Source organism: Loxodonta africana, chromosome 9, assembly GCF_030014295.1.
Source record: "Loxodonta africana isolate mLoxAfr1 chromosome 9, mLoxAfr1.hap2, whole genome shotgun sequence".
NCBI classification, from domain to species: domain Eukaryota; kingdom Metazoa; phylum Chordata; class Mammalia; order Proboscidea; family Elephantidae; genus Loxodonta; species Loxodonta africana.
In genome coordinates, this window is record NC_087350.1 from 49,136,831 (window position 1) to 49,153,540 (window position 16,710).

General features: G+C 43.6%; 1 protein-coding gene across 7 annotated transcripts in view; it reads right to left on the reverse strand.

Moving 5' to 3' along the window:
• MVB12B (multivesicular body subunit 12B) overlaps positions 1–16,710 on the reverse strand; it is a 181,814-nt gene that overhangs the window by 111,134 nt on the left and 53,970 nt on the right. For all 7 annotated transcript variants that reach the window (XM_023544912.2, XM_064291426.1, XM_023544911.2 and 4 more), the window contains 3 exons: positions 14,607–14,703; positions 9,126–9,255; positions 5,027–5,149 (listed from right to left, as the gene is read on the reverse strand). In XM_023544912.2, coding sequence (XP_023400680.1) covers positions 5,027–5,149; positions 9,126–9,255; positions 14,607–14,703 — 350 coding nt within the window. The remainder of the gene's footprint in view (positions 1–5,026; positions 5,150–9,125; positions 9,256–14,606; positions 14,704–16,710) is intronic.

Sequence of the window (16,710 nt, forward strand, 5' to 3'; positions counted from 1 at the left end):
GGAAGGAAACAGGCAGAAAGTACTTGCTCTTAGCTCTGGGCCTCTGGCAAGAGAAAGCAGTTCTGCTAGGTCTGTGAGGTCCTCAGGTAATGACCCATCTGCTCTCAAAAGGTTCACCAAATGCCCCTTTTGTCTGAAATAAAGCTGGAAATAAGACCTCTCCAAAAAAATGGCAGGGAATTTTTTGAAATATGTGTGACAACATACGTAATGGAGGCAGGATACAACTTTTTAGCTTTTGAGATGGAAGTTAAGAGAAGGCAGGCAATATCTGCTATTGGCCCTTCTCCTGTGCCTTCCCAGTCCTGAGAATTTGCAGGGAATGTGGCTTGCTGCCAACTGCTCAGAAACCAGCACCCCATTGCTCCCAGCCACTTCCAAGTTTAGTCAGTAGAGGGTGCTGGATCACTATACTCCCACTCTAGCCTTGGTGTTAGCAACTTGATCTCTACGTCCACAGAGACCACATTTTAGGAAGTATTTCATATGCTTATGGTTTAACATTACATAGGAAAAAAAAACCCAGCAGAACACAAACCTACTATTACACAATATAATATCACCTACGTAAGAAACGTTGCATTGGTGATTTAGTAGGAGAATCCTCGCCTTCCATGCCGGAGACCCTGGGTTGACCCCAGACAATCCACCTCATGAGCAGCCACCACCCTCTATCAGTGGAGGCTTGTGTACTGCTATGATGCTGAACAGGTTTCAGTGGAGCTTCCAGCCTAAGACAGCCTAAGAAGAAAGCCTTGGCAATCTACTTCCAAAAATCAGTCAATAAAAGCCCTGTGGATCACGATGGTCCAATCTGCAACTGGTCATGAAGATTGGGGTTGCCATGAGTTGGGGGCTGATTCAAAGGCAGTTAACAACAACAACAATATAAAAAGTCTACAGAAAAAAGACTTGAAGGAAACACAACATGACGTTATGAATATTTGCTCACTGGAGATGGAATTTCTACCTTTTCATTATTTTCTACATTCTGTGAATCTCCTACAAGCTTGAATCACTCTCATAATCAAAAAGACCCACAGGGTGCTCGGGGACTCGGGAGTAATCTGGAGTGGCTGAGGCATGGGGTCCTCAGCTGTTTGAGAAGCCTTTGTTGCAAAGTGAATACATGCCTGGATCTAGGCTGAGTGCTGGAGAGACAACAGGGGGCATGACACGGTCCCTTCCTTCAAGGAGTCCTGTGTCTGGGAGAAGAGCCAGACACAGAGATGATCACAACACAATGTGAATCATAATGACAGAGTTGTGCTCAGAGAGGCGAGTCCAGGATAAACACAGTTCCAAGGGCTTCAGGGGAGGCTTCCTAGAAGACAGGTCACTGAGCTGAAAGCTAAGGGCCGGATAGGAGTGAGTCAGGCAGGTGTGCAGGGCACATTTGATGCACAAGTATCAACATGAGCAAGGGCACAGAAACACGAAACAGAAAAGGGAGAGGAGGCTACCACCAGTTCAGCTACGGCCTAACGTTTAAGGTTGGAGACTGAGAGAGGAGACGAGAGAAATCAGGGGAGCTGGATGTCAAGGCCTTGATATGCCTTATTGAGGAGCCTGGCCTTTATTCTACAGGGAATGGGAAGACGTTGAGGGTTTTAAGCAGGGGAGCACCAAGGTCAGATTTGTAGTTGGGCGGAGACAGTTGGATGTGGACAAGACCAGATGGAAGGTTTCTACAATCTACTGGTCAACGGCACTGGGTTACTGGGTGAGAAGACCCTGAAGAGGAGACAGAAGAAAACAGCCCCTCTGAAATGACTGTGTTAGCTTCATGACTCCATGGAGGCTGAGCACCGAGTGGGAGTGGGCTGATGAGACAGAGATCTAAGGGTAACATTTAAAGAGTATGACTTTTCACCAGTCTCAGGAAAATCACACTCACCACAGGACTTCATATTTCAAAAAAGCTTGATTTGCATTTAATCTCTCGAAAGAAAATGACTCTCTTTGGCTGAGAGCAGATGTGGTATGCAGTGCAGTAGACACATTTTCTCATCCAAGCCCTGTATCAACTCTGCAAGTGAAGAGGATAAGTCTCATTTTGCAGATGAGGTCATGGGCTCAGAGAGGAGGCAGCTCTGAGAAAGGGAGAGCAGGACTTTAGTGAAGGAGTGCCCACCTCCCCTGCCTGTGCTCTGCCCACGACACACCCAGGTGTCACCCAAATAGCCCACACTTGTGGGAAGATGTGTCAGGCTAGAACTGTGACCAAAGTCCCTCTCTGTGCACTGCTGTTTAGTTCCCACCTGAGACTGAACTCATGACTACAGCTTCATCAGCAGCATGACCCATAGGTGGACACAGAAGGCAAGGAAGACGTGCTGTCTGGCCCTGGCAGCAGTGGCAGACGGCCACAGGGAATGGCCACTCTGGCTGCCAGGAGTCGGGGCTGGACATAGATCCCCAGACGAGCCAAACTCTGAGCACTGCCCATGACAAGAGCCGACAGGGAAAGAACACATATTCCAGAGGGCTCAGGGAAGAAGGCGTGACCTCATCCAAGACCACAGAAGTGCCGAGTGGCAGCTTGGTCTTCGAGCTGGCAGTGGGGCCACAGTGGAATCCAGCCAACGCACCCTCTTTTACAACCGTTGGCCTCATATGCTCCACAGTCTGCTCCTGACTACAGCTATGTGCGGCACATGGGCAGTGACCATATTTTCTAAATACAAGGATCTGACAATGCACTAATGTGAATGGAGGCGGGGGGCAAATTATTTGGAACTGGAGGTCTTTTGGAAAACCAGGCCCACTATAGATACTGCGGACCAGGAACACAAGCATCACCATGGGCTTAGCACTAGAGAGAAGGCCATTGGATTCTGTTCCTAGATAGTTTACAGAGACTTGAAGCCTCAAGGAATAAAATATCATACTCATCATTTCACAAATCTCCAATGGGAAATTTGTATAATTAGTCAGAGTTTCATTTAAAAAAAAAAATCTAAGACACTACATAGGAAACCAATACCAAAAAAAACCCCTGAGGAGTGAGGAGCCTTACACAAGTGTGCACACTACCTGTCAACTACCTGCACAGTGAGAGAGGAGAGCTTGAGAAGGACAAGTGGTTTTTACTGGGAAGCATTAACGTAACATTCAATTATCCTACTGCATACTGGCTGACTTAACTCAGCCAAATTAGAATACATTTTATATTGACTATTTTGACATTTGTTTTATTTGGCAAGTAAAACAAAACTGATCCAATTTCCTTACAGCCATTGTAAACCATAAACTATACAACAAGAGGTTATAAAATACTAAGTCTGACAAACACTTCCTCAGATGTGCTACCCTCCAGTTCTGGCCCTGCTCCACTCGCCTGGTGTTCTCAGGCCCTTTACCTTCAGCTGCAAGTGACCCTCCTCTCACAGCAAGCTTCTGGGGAGATCACTCTCCCTGCCTTACCTGGGAGAACCACTGTTCTTTCTCTTCCCAACAGTATGTTAAAGCCTGCCTTGAGATGGTACCCATTTCTGGCCATTCCAGATCATATGAGGTCAAGAGGGGGCAGCCATAACTACTTAAAGGCAACAAGAATTCTTTCAGATGACCAGGACAGCCAGTCCTCTGCGAAGCTTTCTGGCCTCTCCACTGAGCCCCAACCAGAGCTGACCCCAAGTTCAGGTGATGGACCTGCACTGAACCCAACCATGGGTGATGGGCCTGAGCAGTGTTCTCCAGCACACAGCTGGGACGGCGCTCATGTGCCATGACAAAGAACGAGCAAGGGTGGAACTAAGCTGCGCTCGCACTCCTGAGCACAAGGAGACTCAGCTGCTCACACCTGCGTCCCTGGGTAGCTCATAGCTATTCATACCTTTTCATACCAAAGTGGAACTGAAAGCACTTCTAAAGTTTCCGGTGGTTCCAGGGGTAGTTAACTTTAAAAACCACTTTTTGTTTGTGAAACTGTCATGAGAAAGACCAGATTGTTTTTACAGGGGGATGTCCCCAAGGGCAGAGTCCTCTGAGCGGCAGGCTCATTGTGGCAGTGTCCTTGCGAGTGAGGAGGATGTGAGGAGGGTGCAAAGGATGCTGTGTGAAAGGCACAGAGCAGAGAAAGCCGGTGCAGCGTAAGTCTCTCCTTGTCACCTCTCTGAGGGCAGGGTGTGTGTGTGTGCGGCTGGAGGGGGAGGCACGGGTGGCTGTTGGCCCCGATTCCTGACAGATTCTGCCAATCTCTATACCCCCACAGGGATGTGTTTAGAACCCTCCTCATACGTCAATCCCCAAATGACACTGCCTCGCCAACTCTTACTTATTTACTTTTTAAATCCCTTTCTCAAACTTAATCCATCACTGCTGTCTGTTCCTTGCCTTCAGGTTTTTACTACTGGTGATGCAGAGGTTCTTATGTACCAGAGGTTCTTTATGACAGGATTCTTTTTACCATCTGCTTTCTACAAAAACGTAGAAACTATTACTGTCTTTATTATGGCTGAAATCAGTTGCGGAGATAAGCCGGTTTTCTTATCCGAGTGCCTTTGTGGAAATAGTCATTAAAGCTAACATCTCCTGAAGAAGTCTCACTATTCTCTCACACCCAAAACACCTATTTCTTAAATACTTTGTGGCTCACTGGGAAAAGAAATATGACAATGAACATAATTACTTACCGACCCTCCTGGGTTTCAAATGAGTTGCTGGTTGAGGCAGAGAAGGAATTCCACCTTCGTAAGGCCTGTGATCCCAACTACTTGGCTACAAAGCATGTGTCTGTGTGCATGCTAAGGTCTTTGGAATAGCCAATTTTAGATTGTATATTCTGCTATTATAGGGGCCTGCAGAACATGTACAAAATAGAATAGACAACGGCCTGTAAATTCATGCAATACAGAAGTTTCTAACCGAATTTTTTAAAATCTCCTCCACAGATATGCTGCTTATGCAATTGTTCAGCCACACGCTGCAGATACCACGTGGAGGTACTCTAAAATGTTACACAGGGGGACTTCAGACGACATAGCTCTGTCACACGCACAGAGCGCCAATGGCAGGGCCTCACCTGGGAAGGCTAGGGGCTGGGGTGGAAGCAGCTGATGACTGGGAAGGCGTTGTGGGTTGAGATGAGTCATGGTTTCTTGGTACTCTGCCCATTCGATACCAGATCCCCATGTTGTTCAATTCCCTTTAGGAGAAAAGAGAAATCTTTAAGGGGCTGTTTAACATAAAGCATTTCCACGAGTGACAAAACAAACCAACTCATTTAAAAGAGTCACAGACTCAAAGACCAGGGAATCAATTCTTGCCTGTGGAAGATCAGCTACATTACCTCCCTTTGTACCCTGGCTGTCATGGTTCAGAGTGTAATGTGAGGGTGACTCTCTCAATGAGGCAGGACTTGATGACACAGCCATCTTCTTCACCCACCACAGAGCTTGCCTTCCTACCCCTACTGACATTTCCTTGGTTCTCATTTTTTAAAATTCTTTTTACTTTACCACTTCATTGTAGGTGTTAATGTGGTAATGCACTTCAAATCCTTTGTGTAATTAGGGTGAGGCAGATGTAAAAATGGGCTGACAGACATGTATGCCTGGTTTTTAACCATGAGAAGAATCAGGCCCACTGTACCCTACAGCATGCTCCCGTTTCAGGATCCAAACCAAAAAAAATGAACCCATTGCTACCTGAGTTGACTCTGACTCATATCAGCCTCGTGTGTTACAGAGTAGAACTACTCCATAGTTTTCTTGGCTGTAATCTTTACAAAAGCAGATCACCAGGCCTTTCTTCCACAGGGCTGCTAGATGGAGAGAAAGATGTGGCAACCTGCTTTCATGGAGATTTACAGCCTTGGAAACGCTACAGAGTCACTACGAGTCAGAATCTACTTGACGGCAGTGGGTTTGGTTTTGGTTAATCTTTACAGAAGAAGATCACACCAGGCATTTCTTCCACAGGGCCGCTGGGTGGATAGGTTAGTAGTCGAGTGCAAATATTTTGTGCCACCCAAGGACCTATAATTTCAGGACACAGCCCCTTAAAGCTAAGATGTTACCTACAGTTGCCCTCATTCTCAGGGTCAGCAAATACCCCTCCGTGTTTGGGGAATATCTTCAAACCACAACGCCCCAGGCACATGTCTCACCAACCACCTCAACAAGAATGGACATAAAAGGGCCTCCCAGATGCCACGTTGGGCTCTTTAGTAGACAACCTCCCCACAGCCCCGCCTTATACCACACAGTCTTGAGTGTTTGAGTCAGGTACATTCTTCGGAATTGTAACAGGGTTACTGTAGCCACATCCAGTTTTCGACTTCTCAACTGCCCCATAGAACTGGATCTTTGGGATCTGATATAAAGGGATATCATCTCTTCAAAACATGAAAACAGATTTATCCTGTGGACACTTCCAGTAAGCTGCTCAGTACACCCCAAGAGCTAGTCTAAAACCACCGTTATGTCTCATTAGATGGCTGACTCCAGTCAGCTTCTCTGATTTCACTGTATCTTAGTCAGGGCTCTGGGATGTCAGACCCTAGAGGAGCCCTTCTTAACCTGAGGTTTCTGTCTCCTCCAGCTGACATGCCAAACCCTTGCAAGGTAACATGTAGAATTGTGCCCATTTTCAATAATAAGTGACTTTTTTTTAGAGTCCTAATACTGAATTCTCTTTTCTTATTTAAAAATAACACTGGAATTGTCTTCCTTTGGAAAAGAATTTTTATATCAAGATGAAATAGAAATATACTTTACTCAGCAATCTTTTCAAAATGATACAAAAGGAAAAAAAGCTTCCAGTTTTGATTATCAAGGCACACATGGTAAAAATCTATTCCTTAGGGTTTTAAACTGTTTAAAAAATAAATCTTTTAAAATAGTATAGTTTGTAATTAAAAATACACATAATAACTGAAATTAGACTTCAAAAGCTCATGATTAAACTGTGGGTTTCTACTATTTGTATGTAAACTGCTGTTTCTAAGGTACTTGAAGTATGGTTATTCTCTTAAATATTTCCTAGTCCTGTAATCCTGTTTACATAATTAATTTAAACAACGTGGCAAAACAGTACTTTTGAGCATGTAGGAGGGGAATGATCATAGAGCTTTTCTTAAGAATCACAAAATCTTGATACACAGCACACAGATCCCACAGCTGGAGAATCTAAAGAAACTGTTGTGTACCAACCACGCTGAAAATAATCTCTATTTCCGTGATATCTGCTGCCCATGCTGCTTCAAGAAAACGCTACAGCTCTTGTCCATTGCCTAGACTGTGTCTACTATAAGATGAAAGACCTTGGCTTTTAGAGTACAGAGGAGGCTCTGGGCTCAACAAAACAAGAAGCAAAACAGAGCATGAACCAGATCCAGGAGGCCGACCTCGAAAGCCAAGTAAGAGAATGCATCCCTGGGAATCCAGTGACAAATACCATGTCTGGAGAGCCCGGCCTGGGAAGGAGGCGTACGGTCAAGGGGACTGAAAAGCCACCTACCACACTGATTAATATGATGGACTTAAATGTCAGCTTACTGAGTATAGTGAAATCTGTTATCTTTCAGATGTCCAGCATCCATTCACCCCACTTCTGATTTTTTTTTTACTCCTTCCTGTATATTTTGGGGGGAGCCACTCCTCTCATTCATAATTCCTGAGTTCCATTGGAGCTGAATTAATTTCTAGCTCAGGCCTGGTTGATCAGAGAATAACATTTTCCAGATAACAATGACTGGTTCAGGGTGCACACAACCCTAGTTGGAGCAATCAAGACCGATGAGAATGCATTTCAAAACTTTTCTTTGCACTATCAGGAACATAGGCTTGCTCTTACTTGCTCTTTCTCTTTGGACTTGAACCTGAATGAAAAGTAGGCAAGCTACTATACTACCTAGGGGAGAACATATCTACGAACGGAGTCAGCACAGAGGAATCAGAGCAAGGAGGTAGAGATGGAGAAAGTAGATTCCAGTGACGTCCTTTGAGCACGTAAATCCAGCCACACCTGAAGCTGGATCCTGCCCCTTCTCCTGAATTCTTCAGTTGTATCAGCCACCAAATTCTTCCTTTTATTTAAGCCAGTCTAGGTTTAGCTTCCTGTCACTTACAATCAAAAGAGCCTAAAATGATAGCCCGAGTGTCCTTAGACCTAGTATTATAAAGCAGCTAAGTACCAGGCCCCATGCTCAGTACACAGGGTTAACAAGACACGCAGGGTCCCAGCCCTCAGCAGTTCACTGCTCATCAGGGAAGACAAACATCAGACCAAAAAGTGTACAAGGAATTTAATATCCATGTTTCTTCCTTAGAACCATCCAATACCTTTCCAGTACACTTGGAAGAAAATCTAAACTGCCACCATGTCCCACAAGGTGAACCCCTCGTCACTGACATTCTTTCTCCTGCTTGCTCACTCCAGCCATACTGATCTGCTTTCTGTCTCCCAAAAATTCCGTGCTCATTCCCAGATTTATACTTGCTCTTCTCCTCTACCTAGAAGGCTCTGCCTTCAAATCTCTGCATGGCTAGTTTCCTCTTGACATTTAGGTTTCTGCTCAAAGGTCACCTTCCTGACCACCCCAGCTAAAGTAGCTCCCACTCCATTGCTGTGTTTCGTTTTCTCCACTATATGAAACTATCTCTCTTATTATTTTCTTGTTTATTGCCTGTCTCTCCCTTTTAGAACATCAGGTCCATCTGAGGAGGATCCTTGTTTGCCTTCTTCACCACCACATCCAGTGTCTTCAGTCCAGCAGGACTCAATAAGTGTTCCATAATGTTTAAGTAGGTGAATAAACAAACGGTGCAGAGTTGAGGCCCAGTAGCATTGCAAAGAGAAAACCTTGGCTTTGAGGCATCCAGGAAGGCTCCAGAGGAGCTTGGAGGATGACTATACAGAAGAAGAAGCGGCAGGAAAGGCCCTTAGAAGGAGCAAACATCATGAACAAAGGCACAGGGAGGTCAAAAGCTTGGCATTTGGGACTGGCTGCAACATAAGTGGGAGGGGCAGCAATGAAAGCTAGGGCCAGAGAGCCTGGTGAGGGACAGATCACCCAGAGCCTTGAGTGTCTCACTGAAATCCTAAGGGCTTTGTTCCCAGGAGTGACTGAGGGTTCTCAGCAGAGAGAATCAAATGAGATCTGTGTTAGTAAGGCTTACCCAATAAAGGTGTACTGGGGAGGTGCCTGCTTGGTCCGGCCCATGATTCGAATGTCACAGATGGCAGCTTCAGTTGAATCTCGAGGGATAAATTTAATGCACAGCCTCTTCTTTCTAAATGCCACTTCCTCTGAAGAAAAAGACAACAGAAAAGGTATTAGTCTTCCAGAGATGCTGAAATCTAACCTCTGAACACGATGGCTCCCTATCATCTTGCCTTCTTGGCAGTGGAAGAGACTAGTCATCCAGGTCACCTGACAGAAGAGCTGGGCTCTACCCTTCCTGCCCTCCTTGAAGCCACAATGGACAGGCTGCCATTACAGAGGGGGCATCAGTCAGGACCTGACTCCAGACATTCCCTGCCAGGAAGGGCCTCCCAAGGGTATACACACCTCTCCAAGGAGAAGTGGGCTGGCAACAAACTCACAGGCCTGACTTCCAAAAGCCATGACCAAAATCTGCTCAGAGCTCAAGTCATCAGATAACTATACCCTGCGCCCTGAGTAGTCACACATTTTACCACATGGACTTATTTTTTTTACTTTTATCATAGAAAATTTTCAAACAGACCTAAAAGTACAGAGAAGAGTATAATAAAACTACATGTTCCTATCATCCAGTTTCAACAATTATCATCAGTGGGCAAGCTTGTCTTCATTTCTCCCCCCGCCCCATTTATTTTTGTCAGCGTCTTCAAAATGTAGCCCTGATAACGAAGACATGTCACCCATCAATATCTCAGTAGGCATCTGTAACAGGCAATTTTTTAAACATGACCACCATTTACTACCATTCCTAACATAATGAACAAAAATTCCTTAATGCCATCTAACAGATAGTCTATATTCAAATTGTCTTCATTATCTGAACAATGTCATTTTATGGTTGGTCTATCTGGGTCAGGATCCAAGCAACGTCTATGTACTGCATTTTGTTTTTACATCTCGTAAATCCTGTTATTCTTTAACAACCTTTCTCCCTTCCTTTTTTCTTCAGGGCACTGATAGGCTGGAGAAATTGGGTCATTCCCCTGCGTTGCTTGTAAACTGGCAGTTAGAGCTAAAGGCTTGATTAGATTCAGGTGAGATGGTTCAGGAAGGAACGCTTCACAGGAGATTCATTTACTTCCTATGGCCTGGAGTCCAGCTGTGCCATTCCTGTAGGGCTCTGGTGGTCTTGGCACAGCCCCTCGATTATAAGGTGCCCCAACAATCTTTCTCTGAACGGTCTTCTCATCCCCTAATGACTACTGCCTAGATCCATAATTTCATCAAAGGTTGCCAAATGGCAATTTCTAAATTCTGTCATTCCCCCTGCATTTATTAGCCAGAATTCCTCTATTAAAAAAACAAAAACAAAACCTTTCTTCATCAATTATTCAGTCTCCCTGAAACAGTTTGTACAGGAAAGGAAGGATAAACGTGTGATTCTTTTCTCTTATCAAGTTTTAGAGTAATGAGTTGGTGCCATAACAACTTCCAATAGTGACTAACAAAATGTTTTTGTTCATTTGTGTTTTTAAATATGAGTTTCAATCAACTGCAGTCATTCACATGAATCAGACAGATCTGACTTGAAATCCCAAATTCACCATTTTCTGACACTGTGTCCTTAGGCAAGTTACTTCATTTCTCTGAGCCTGTTTCATTATCTGTAAAGGAGTTAATGAAGCCCTACCCCTCAGGGATGTTGGGAGGGTTAAATGTGACAACACACACGGTTCACTTAGCCCAATGCCTGGCACACAGTATATCAGCCCAGTTGTCACTGAGTTGATTCTGACTCATAGTGACCCCATGTGTTTGGAGTAGAACTGCATTCCATAGGGTTTTCAATGGCTATACATTTTTAGAAGTAGATCACCGGGTCTTTCTTCCAAGGTACCTCTAGATGGATTTGAACCACCAACCTTCTGGTTAGTAGCTGAGTGCTTAACTGTTAGTGTGACCCAGGGGCTCCCAGTAAGTGCTCAATAAAGAACAGCCATGAGTGCTCTTATCGTTATTACAAGTAACCCTCTAGCACACAGTTTATTTTAGTATTTGGTATTGACTTTCAAGAGCTTTCAGTTCTGTGGCAGGAAATAGTCAAAAAGCTAACACGACTGACTCAACAGTACATTCAAATCAAAGAGTGAAGGGCAGTCCTACCTGCTGGTCTTGATGATTTTACCAAGAAAGAAATCAGAATCACTGATATTATTTTGTTGGTAGTGGTTTTCTTTTTGGAGGGGAGTGGGTAGGGGAGAGGTGTGATTGTTGGTGGTGGTTTTTCAGAAACTTTGTGGTTTCTTTTCAAAGGTGAAGAGTCTGAGGGCCTGATCATATCTACAAGCTGTGAGTAATAATGTCTGAATCCATACCCCAAACATTGTATCTAACTAGGCAGGGATGGTATCCTGGAGGGAAAAGTCCATAACAACTCTGCACCTTCAAAAATTAAATTATTAGTTGATAAGATCAGGCCTTTGAAAGTGTGAAGAAGATAAACCTCTCCTTAAAGTAAACTAAAATGCAGGTATTTCACTTGTTTTTGCCACGCTGTTCTTGGCTGCAGTTCTCCATCTACAGCGAACTCAGGGTAGGAAATGGAACCACTAATTACACACGCTTAAGCAGGCCTAATTTTAAGTAAACATATTATACGTAGTCAATAGACATGTGTTCAGTCATGCTAATGAACACAGAAAAAGTACACAACACTTTACTAAAACAGTCTTCCCATTTTTAAGTGCTATATGGATTGCAACAAACTCTATTTCAAATTAATTACAGGAATCTTATATTTTTGGCCAACTTTATAAAACCAGGGCCTTAAATGCTCTCAAATTTCATAAAGCTGACCACAAGGTTTATCTGGTCAGCTTGGGCCCTGTCCTTTGGGTAAAGGTTCCAGGCAATGACCATATGACTGAAATGAAGAGGCCGCCCTAAATCCACCCTCCTTGTGTGACAAGGCACCTGGTAGAAAACCCAGGACCTGACCTTAGAATGTCCTTGGTGCAGCAACTGATGCACCCTAGCTATGGGAGAGAGGCTTTCAGGGTGACGAAATGTTCTACAATTGACTGTGGTGAGGGCTGCACAACTCTGTGAATACACCACAAAGCACTGAATTAAACACTTTAAACAGGCAAATTGCATGGTATGTAAATTATCTCAATTAAGTGGTTATAAAAAAATCTGACCTATACACAAATACTTAAAATCTATCTGTAAAAGTTGCTTATACACATACTATTACAGTGTGGCATTATGGTTAAAAGTGTGGCCGGAGTCAGGAAGACATGATGTGTGTATTCTAGTCCCTGTTCCTACTCTCCTACTTCTAGATGTATGACCTTGGATAGTTTTTTAATCCCTAAGTAGTTACTGTGCCTCAGTTTCCTCACAAGTGTGATAATATCCATCTCCAAAGAGTTGTCTTCTGAAGATTAAATGAAACCCAGTATGTATGTCCTGGTGGCCCAATGAAGCACTCAGCTGCTAACTGAAAGTCGGCGGTTTGAACCCACCAGTCACTCTGTGGGAGAAAAGACCTGGCGATCTGCTCATGTAAAGATTTCAGCCTAGAAAACTCTATGCGGCAGTTCTACTCTGTCCCATGGGGTCACTAGGAGTCAGGATCAACGTGACAGCACAAAACAACAGTATGTAAAGCATTTATTACTGAGGTTGTTGTTATTGTTAGGTGCCGTAGAGTTGCTTCTGACTCCTAGAGACCCCATGTAAAACAGAAAGAAACACTGCCCAGTCCTGGGCAATCCTCACAATCATTGCTACATTTGAGCCCACTGTTGCAGCCACTGTCTCAATCCATCTCACTGAGGATCTTCCTCTTTTTTTGCTGACCATCTACTTTACCAAGCATGATGTCCTCCTCCAGGGACTGGTCCCTCCTGATAACATGTCCAAAGTATATGAGATGAAGTCTCGCCATCCTCACTTCTAAGAAGCATTCTGGTTGTTCATTCTTCTGGTAGTCCACGCTACATTCAACATTCTTTACCAACACCGGAATTCAAAGGCATCAATTCTTCTTCGGTCTTCCCTTATTCACTGTCCAGCTTTCACATGCATATGAGGTGACTGAAAACTCATGGCTTGAGTCAGTCCTTAAAGGGATGTCTTTGCTTTTTAGTACTTTGAAGAGGTCTTTTGCAGCAGATTTGCCCAATGCAATGTGTCATTTGATTTCTTGACTGCAGTTTCCCCAGGTGTTGATTGTGGATCCAAGTAAAATGAAATCCTTGGCAACTTTAATCTTTTCTCCCTTTGTCTTGATATTGCTTCACTGGGGTTAGCATACATACACTTTTGGACATTGGGTTGCTTTTAGTTGTTTGTTCTTACATGTATTAGCTAATGACCATAACAGCTAATATTTAGCATGCATTTACTATCTGTGTACTCATAGAGGTTAGCACACAGTAAATACATGCTGAATATTAGCTATTACAATTATGAGCTATTACATATAATAACAAACAACTAAAAGCAACCCAACGTCCAAAAGTGAGGAGAACATAAAAATAAATAAATAAAAGTATACGACACAATGGAATCTACCTGCTTCATTAAAATAATAGTTATGGAAAGCCTGGTCTATATGAAATCTAGTAAAAACAAACAAACAACAAAAAGAGTACAAAATAGTGGGTCCACAGTGGGGTTAACTATAGAAAAATAAAGTAGGTAAGACAAAGAATGAGGCACAGAATTTCGTTTAAGTGAATCATATGTCGTGTTTCTCTTTGTCTTTTATTTACTGCTTCACTGTTGTGGGTATCCTAAAGTTGGCTAATGAGTAATTAAAAATAAAAGAAAACAATAAGTTGTATTACATCTAAATGAGGAGGCGCAAATATCCAGAGATTCCCCAGAGCTGTTTAATAACTGATGAGTATGACAAGGACCTCAAATCACTCTAGGATCCTGAAGAAGCCTGTGAGTCAGCACGTCACTTCTGCTCAGTGCCAAGTAGTGGTCAGAATATTCTGTCAGACTCTAATCCTGCGTACTCTAACTTGTAGTCTTTCTGGTTCTGACTTTTCTTATTTGCTCTAAGAGCCAAAAATAGGGGTGGTGTTGTACTTGTAATTCCCTGGACATCATTTGATTTTTCTTTTTTCTTTTGCTTCTGGGTCTTGTGCCAGGCTTGGCTTCAGTAATACCAGAGAATGGACTAAAGATGAACTACAACCAGTCTGACCGTTTCGTTCCTGAGTCAGCCAATTCAGTAGCGTCTCTGAGGGAGCATCATTCTAAGAGAAAAGGACGCTCTGCTCATTTACATGCTGCTGCCCAGAATACTCTGCAAACTCCTTGGAGAACCAAGTCAGACAAGCGTCAAGAGCAGTAGGGTACACGGTAAGGCTTCCTAAAACGTTTCCGAAGAAAAATGCACATTAAAAAAAAATCTAAAAATATACCTGAAGGAAGAAAACTCTCATTGTGATGAGTGGTCTAAAGGATGACTCACGTGTGTCCACCGTCTCCTGAATTGGGATGAAGCCTACAGGCAGGGTGTCCTTGATGTCAATGAGCTTCATATCCACTAACACGTTCCCTAAATGACTCTTGGGAAGAAAGAAAAGAGATACAGACTATTAATCTGAACATGCCTGCGGTAGCTTTGCCGTTTTGGCTTCAAGATGCATATTTAACACAATGGCTGGTGCAGCTTTATGACAGCAGGTTAATTAGAGTAGGTGCCAGTTAATGTTCCCCAGCGGTTACACAGGGAGTCCGGTGGGCCCCAGAAAGGAGCTTCATCTGCAGAACCTCAAAGCCACTCACTCAGCCTTGGCCTTGGTTAGCCAGATGAGCAGCTCCTGCAGGGTGGGAGCCCCAGGGAGCCTTTAGACCAGGGCTTCAAACTGCTTCATTCCTGTTTGAACCACTGCTAAGAATTCACATTCTAACATGTTCCCTGCTGAGAATTTGCATTTCTAACAAGTTCCCAGGAAGTTGTACATAAGAATCACTTGAGGATCTTGTTACAGACTCTGACTCAGTATACCTGGAGTAGAAATGCAAATTCTCAACAGGGAACTTGTTAGAAATGCAAACTCTCAGCAGGGGTTCAAACCTAACCAACCAGTTTGAAGCCCTGCTTCAGACACAACCCAGCAGAGGGTGCCTAGACACTCATGTTCCAGGACCAGGCTGCCACTCAGTCCTGAGCATTGGCACTCAGGGCCTTAGGTTTTAGAGCAAATTCTTGTGGCGCTTGTTGTGAAGGGAGAGATGCATCTAAACCTAATAGAACCAGGGCTTCAAACCAGTTAAAACTTGTCCAGTCATGGCCAATAAAGCGAGAGCAGAACAGACCCTAATTTTTACAATTTGGGTGATCCAGAATGGTAACTGGAATGGGAAAAATTATGGGTAAAAACCCTGGAATGGGAGACTTGGAAGAGGTGTAATGAGCCCTTTCAGGAGCCTGATGCGTGAGACTGGATTACTGGCAGGACTGTGGAGAATGGTGTACGTTCAAAGTGGTCCAGTCAGCTGCCATCTATAAGCAGGGCACCACTGTTTCCAACTGCACAAAATCCAATGGGCAAGAGATTTGGTTGCTATACAACATATACACTGCCCTTGTTTTCTAAGAGGGAGATTAACTTTCTAGTAGGGCTTCAATCTGTAATTTTTCTTATTCTGGTTCCTGTTCCAGTACACCCAAATTTTAAAAATTTGAGTTTGTTCCGGGAACGCTTCCTCAGCTATGGCTGAACCGGGAAGAACCAGTTTGAAGCCCTCCAGAGAACCAAACACACTCCTAAATGTTCACCAATCTGCATACTAACACACATTCTGGTTGCTACATACATTTTATAAAATTCCCCAAATCATAAATGAATACGGAGTAAAAGCCCTGCAGCCTCAATATTACACATCTTCTAAAATGACATGCACAAATGGCCTCTTAAAGTTTCTATTTAGTGGTAGCATTTGGGGTACCACAGTGCACAGTTTCCATAGCCAGTATAAAAATATCTTTCAAAGATAGCAGACCATTCTGTAATTGCGAGAGAGAATTCTCTGCAAACACGCTGCCACTTGCAGCAGCATTTCACATTGGAAATGAGCTCTAAAGATACCCCCTCTACAACTTAAATATGAGGGGCCACCTTGGAGATTTCATTAGAATCTTTGGAGTAATTTGCATCTTACTTCTCTTTCTAGTCAGGGCCAGGTAAGGAAAGAATTATAGGTTCTGATCCCGAATCTTTGCTGTTAGGATGCTAGCAATGTACTTCACATGCCCGTTTTCCAGAAGCTTCTCATTGTTAAAATCCAGCATGAGCACTCTCTTCATTTACTTGTCCTGCATTCCTGGGTAAACATTGGTCAGCCCATTACTCTGCACATGGCAGCAAGTTTTCAGGCCTTTATTTTTGTCTCCATTAGAAAATAAGGGCTTCTACCTCTATCTCTGAGCACAGGGGAGCCAAGTCACCCCTATCCCGTACATAAAAAGTCTGCCAACACTACTTCTGAAAGGCAGGCAAAGAATTTTTTATATCTAAACTATATGCTATATTCTCTCTTGGTACTCTCTATTTTCCTTATCCATTTTT